Source organism: Lichenostomus cassidix, chromosome 14, assembly GCF_008360975.1.
Source record: "Lichenostomus cassidix isolate B80296 chromosome 14, HeHo_3.0, whole genome shotgun sequence".
Classification (NCBI taxonomy): domain Eukaryota; kingdom Metazoa; phylum Chordata; class Aves; order Passeriformes; family Meliphagidae; genus Lichenostomus; species Lichenostomus cassidix.
The window spans coordinates 16,058,777-16,063,713 of record NC_139495.1 but is presented as its reverse complement, the minus strand read 5'-3'; the positions used below and the strand labels follow the sequence as shown (position 1 = coordinate 16,063,713).

Here is a 4,937-nt window from a genome sequence, read left to right as displayed (position 1 = left end):
CGTGGGTAGGAAGGCTGTCAGAGGCCTCCTCCCCTCTCTCGTCGAGACGGCAGCGGCGCCCATTGGCGCGCATAACAGAGGCAGGGCTAAGGCAGGGGCGGTGCTCACCCGACCCTTCTGTGGAAGGCGCCCCGGGCCGCCCGCCCCCCCGCCGCGGGCTCGGAAGGGGATGGTGCGCCGGAGCTCCGAGTGTCGAGTGCATCGCGGAAAGTGCCGGTGGCGGCCCTTGGGCTGGTGTTACTCTGCCGGGCCACTCTGGTGGTGGCTGCCGCCCCCGCCCTGGCGGGCCTCGTGTTTGTGCCGGGGCAGCGTAGGGCATTGCAGAACCCCCGGAGTAACAGGTGTTCCTTTGATAGAATTAGCCTTAAAAAGCAGTAACCGAAGGGTTCCGCTGCTGCCGCTGCTTGCTGTCTTCGGACTGCATATGTATCCCCCGCTAGCCTCGCGGAGCCACTCCAAGAAGTGGCATGTTTAGAATATGATCTGTGCTCTTCTGTCGAGCAGGAGGGGACGCCATGTGTGGTCGGCTGTTGTGGAGCTGCATCAGCTTTCATGATGACTTGCTGTGTGTGGTGATGCCTTTCATTTCTGTCCATCTATCAAAGCCAATTTCACATTTTTCCAAGCATTCTTGTCCCTCTACTGCTCTGTGCACCCACAGAAACTCGAGTGTAGGAGCCTTAAAAAGACAGGAACTTGATCCTTGTGCTGCACAAGCTCCCAGCTCTACTCAATAATAAGTGGTTTAATGCTCTGCTATTTCCCCCAGATCAGGGTGGGTTGAGATCAAATATTCTAAATCGGTGTTTCTCAACTTCATTATGTACCTCCTGCTAATTCCTATGCCCGTCTTTTTTCAAGAGATGCACCACATTAGTCTTAAGAGCGTTGTCAGCCTTTTAAATGTTTTACTTTTTTTGTGTGTAGCACATATGAACACACCCCTTTCTCCTCACACATTGATCTTGGCTGCTGGAAAAACCCACTCGGTGTCCTGAATATATAGTCCTCAATATAGGACTCTACAGCAATGCTGGAATTGCTGTGCTTCCTTTAATGTGCTTCCTTTTCTTTTAATGTATTTAAAAGAAAAAACAAAAACTTTCTTGTCAGATTTAATTTACCCGTCTGTAGCCAAAATCCAGGGGCTGAGGTATGCAGACTCCTTAAACTCTACTCATTAAAAGTGTGGCGTCACTGTACTGGCATTCCATGGCTAGGGCAGCTCAGGGAAATTTGTCTCATCCCGGTGGAGTTCCACGACCCGGCTGCTGCTCGTGGTCCAGCCTCTGACTGACCTGGGCCAGGCCTGTGACGTTGCTTTAATCTTCCTAAAATCTGGTTTACTCAGGCTTTGAACGTTCCCTGACATAGCTCAATCCGCTCAGATTTTTCTATACCAGACGCTGTTCAGAGAGCCGCCCAGCACACAGAACAGTCGGGCCGCGCCGGAGCTGCTGGCACCGGCGGGTCTGCTCCGCAGCGAGGGGCCGCGGCACTTCGTGCGCTCTGCGGGCAGCAGCAGCCGCCTGACAGCACCCACCGCGGGCGTCTGGGCCACGCGAACGCTGAGGCTGTGCTTGGAGACGGGCGGGGCGACTTCCGCGGGGACCACTCCAGCTTCCGGCAGAGGCGGGAGCGGCGGGGCTCGGTGCGGCGCTCGGCCGTACCGCTCGGCTATACCGCTCGGTTATACCGCTCGGCTCCGTGCCCTCGGCCGCCGCCATGGCCCGCAAGAAGCTGCACCGGCCCATCGCCGCCATGGCCAAGAAGGTCCGCGAGTACCGGGCGCTGAAAGAGCGGCCGCGGGACTCTCAGCTCTTCGCCGTGGACTACGAGACCATGCGGCGGCCTCTGACGCAGAAACGGCTGCCGGTGCGGGCCTGGGAGGACGTGCGGAACGAGAACCAGCTCTTCGCGCTGCTCTGCCGCCTGCCGCGCTTCGGCGTGGGCCGCACCGTCACCCGCAAGTCCTGGCTGTGGGCGCACGACGAGCCCTGCTACTGGGTCATCACCAAGGTGAAGCCGGACTACATGGCCGAGGTACCTGCCCCGTCCCGTCCGCCGCCCCGCCGCGCCCTGCGGGGCTCCCACCCCGCCTTCAACAGGTTCCTCTTTTCTTTGCAGAACATGGACCATGGAAGAGCCTGGGGCTACCTGACCTTCAAAGGTAAAACCGTCTCGTTTTCCCACACATGTGGGCCGGGCTACAGAGAGCCGGGTGCGTGAGGGTGGTAGAGAAACCGCGGCATCCCTGCCTGGGCAATTTGTTTTTCTCAGATTTTCTAGTGGGAAAAGAAGTTCTCTGTGTTTCAAAAGCTGGGATCTAGCCTCTTCAGAATGTCTTTCCAAGGAATGCTGTGGGAGAGCCAGTGCAGGGTGACCTTGGGGAACAGCAGCGCTAAAAGCATATTAGATGACCTGACAGACTGTTCTGAGACTTCAAAAGTAAGACACAATATGAGCATGAGGGTATTGCAATTAAAATTGTCACTAGGGAAAAAGTGCAATGGCAAGTAAGTTGTGTTACTGGAATTTTCAATTAATGATTGGAGTTGAATGAGTGAATTTTCCTTTTTAGAGCTTCTTTATACTAAGTATACAATTTTCCCTCACCGGAATTACTGAAACATTACTCATTCGAAGGATTTAAAGTTGTTGAGCATTTTTAACCCTTAGTTTCCCAGTGTAGGGAGAAACTACTCTTGTTCCTTAGCTATGGAAACAGAACTTGACAGAGACAAGGCAAAACTTTAAATACAGAGAGGGAGTCACCCAGAGGGCTGGAACATCATGCCTGTAGTCCTGCCAGCCTGTTTCTGTTTAGATTTTCAATGACAGAAGTGAGATCTTATAGTATATCAGGGAATATTCTGTCCAGCCCTTTGAAAACTCTGTTTACTCTTGCCTGTTGTAGCATTTTAGGTGCCAAAGAGTCAACACTTGCTATGTTTCCTGAAGGCAGTTTATTGTGATGGTGTGGCCCACTGGTTTTCATCATCTTTTCCCAGGCAAAACTGAAGAGGAAGTGAGAGAGATTGACAAAGCCATGTACCATGACTGGCGTATGGTGCCCAAACACGAGGAGGAGGCTTTCAAGAAATTCACCCCAGTGACTGAGGAGACTGTTCAGTTCCTGCCATACCCACCACTGCTCCGAGCCATGATCCTTGCACAGTGGCAGAAGGAGGGAAGACCAATCATGGAGGAGCCAATTATTGATCTGGAGAAAGTCATGGCCTCTCAAGAGCAGCCAAAGAAAAAAGCTATAGGGACACCAGTATAAAGAGTTGTTCTGTGTCCTGAGCATCCCACGTGCTCTCACTGCCTGTTAGAAGCCCAGTGCACAGGGGTTCTTAGAGAGCCCCCTGTGCCCATTGTGGTAGGATGTTTCCAGCTTTCTCCTCAGCTCTGTACAGTCACTCATTTGAAAGGGAAGATGCAGATACATTCAGACTCTTTTTCCATAACTTGGAAAACATGGAATAACTTTCCATAACTTTCCAAAACATGGAAAGTTTTCCATAACTTTCCATAACTTTGGTTTCAGTCAGCAGAGGAATCTTCTTCGTTCCCTGGATAGTCTCTAAATACACAGTTCCAGTCAACCAGCTGCAGGTCTGGAGCATAACATTTTTTACCTAAATTGGGTCCTGCATGAATCACAGAAAAATGACTGTGAGTATCACAGTATTTCACAGAGCTGTGAAAAAATGTATCTGCAAGTGGAAATAAATGTTTTCTTGATTCTGCAGCACAGTTCTAAGAAAACTCATTAATTTTTTTCAATGCTTGGAGATCATCATGACGGCCAACTGCAGAGCCATTAGCTCAGGCACAGCATGTGATTCTCTGAATGCTGCAGAATGGTCTGGGTAACTTGCATATGAAGGCAGTGAACAAGAAGTGAGGAACATGACTTCAATAAAAAGCTAATCCAAAGCCATCCATCTCTAACTCCCAAAGCTGGCTGTCAAGAGATAGGAGAAATTATTTTAGCGCTGATGATGCAAAAGAGGTGGAATTGGCTCTTACCATTTGAAGCCAATTGTAACTGACCCCTGTTCCAGGGCAGCATGTTCTGAACATTAAAACGTGCAGCTCCTGAACACAGGATTTCATCTTCTCTTGCAGTGGCTGTGGATGCTACTGCTGTGTCAGGGGCTGGTGGAGGGTGTGGTCTGGGTGGGTGGAGGGAGCACAGGAGCTGGTTAGCTCTATAGAATGGTTCCCTACAGAAGTAACTGTTTAGTTCCTGTGTCTGCAGGTAGTGAGGAGGTGGTGTTCCATTTACTGCAGCATTCTGAAATCACAAATAGCCTGAAGGGATTTAGTGAGGGAGAGCACAAACTGGACTCTGCTCCACCCAGTGTGTGCAGCCTAGATGAGTCTGGGAACATGTGGCCCCAGCCAGCATGAAATGCTGAAATGCCGTAATCCTGAAATGCCTGTTATCAGACAGGAGCACATGGATTGACACCTGTATTTCCATAGGGTTCCTCACCAGAGGCTCCTGAAAGATTAAGATGCTATGGGATAAGAAGAAAGGCTTTTCTTGTGAGTTAAAAGCTAATCCTGTGACAAGAGGCAGAGGCTGGGAAGAGCTGAGCCTGCCTTGCCAGGAGCACTGCAGGACACGTTGCCAGATCTAGTTCTCTGGCTTCAGAAGGAATGGGAGAATCAGGAATGTTGTTAAAGGCGCAGTTTAAGGTGGTGAGCCTTCCCATGGCAGCTGCTGTGGCTGGAAGGTACTTTGTCTGGTTCCCATAGCCTCCACTGCTGGACACTGAGCTGAGCTGTTGTTTTCCTGTCCTCATCATCATTGAGGTACTACTGAACACAAACTAAGGACAAGGGAGGTGTAGTTGTGAGTCAGAGATAAGTAGAACAGTCTGGTCCTGTGTCCTGCACAGCTGGGATCTGAACATAGCTCCAGC

The 4,937-nt window shown here is 51.0% G+C and overlaps 1 protein-coding gene across 1 annotated transcript; it reads left to right on the top strand.

The window, feature by feature from the left end:
* Positions 1–1,647: 1,647 nt before the first annotated feature.
* On the top strand, positions 1,648–3,754 carry MRPS34 (mitochondrial ribosomal protein S34). Its single transcript, XM_085075316.1, has 3 exons — positions 1,648–2,043; positions 2,128–2,170; positions 3,012–3,754. The coding sequence occupies exons 1-3, from the start codon at positions 1,726–1,728 to the stop codon at positions 3,284–3,286; spliced, it is 636 nt and encodes a 211-aa protein (XP_084931442.1). The 5' UTR covers positions 1,648–1,725; the 3' UTR covers positions 3,287–3,754.
* Positions 3,755–4,937: the final 1,183 nt, after the last annotated feature.

Coding starts and splice junctions, on each gene's coding strand:
- MRPS34 (XM_085075316.1), top strand. CDS start 1,726: ATGGCCCGCAAGAAGCTGCACCGGCCCATCGCCGCCATGGCCAAGAAG. Junction 2,044..2,127: donor AGCCGGACTACATGGCCGAG/GTACCTGCCCCG, acceptor TTTTCTTTGCAG/AACATGGACCATGGAAGAGC. Junction 2,171..3,011: donor GGGCTACCTGACCTTCAAAG/GTAAAACCGTCT, acceptor ATCTTTTCCCAG/GCAAAACTGAAGAGGAAGTG.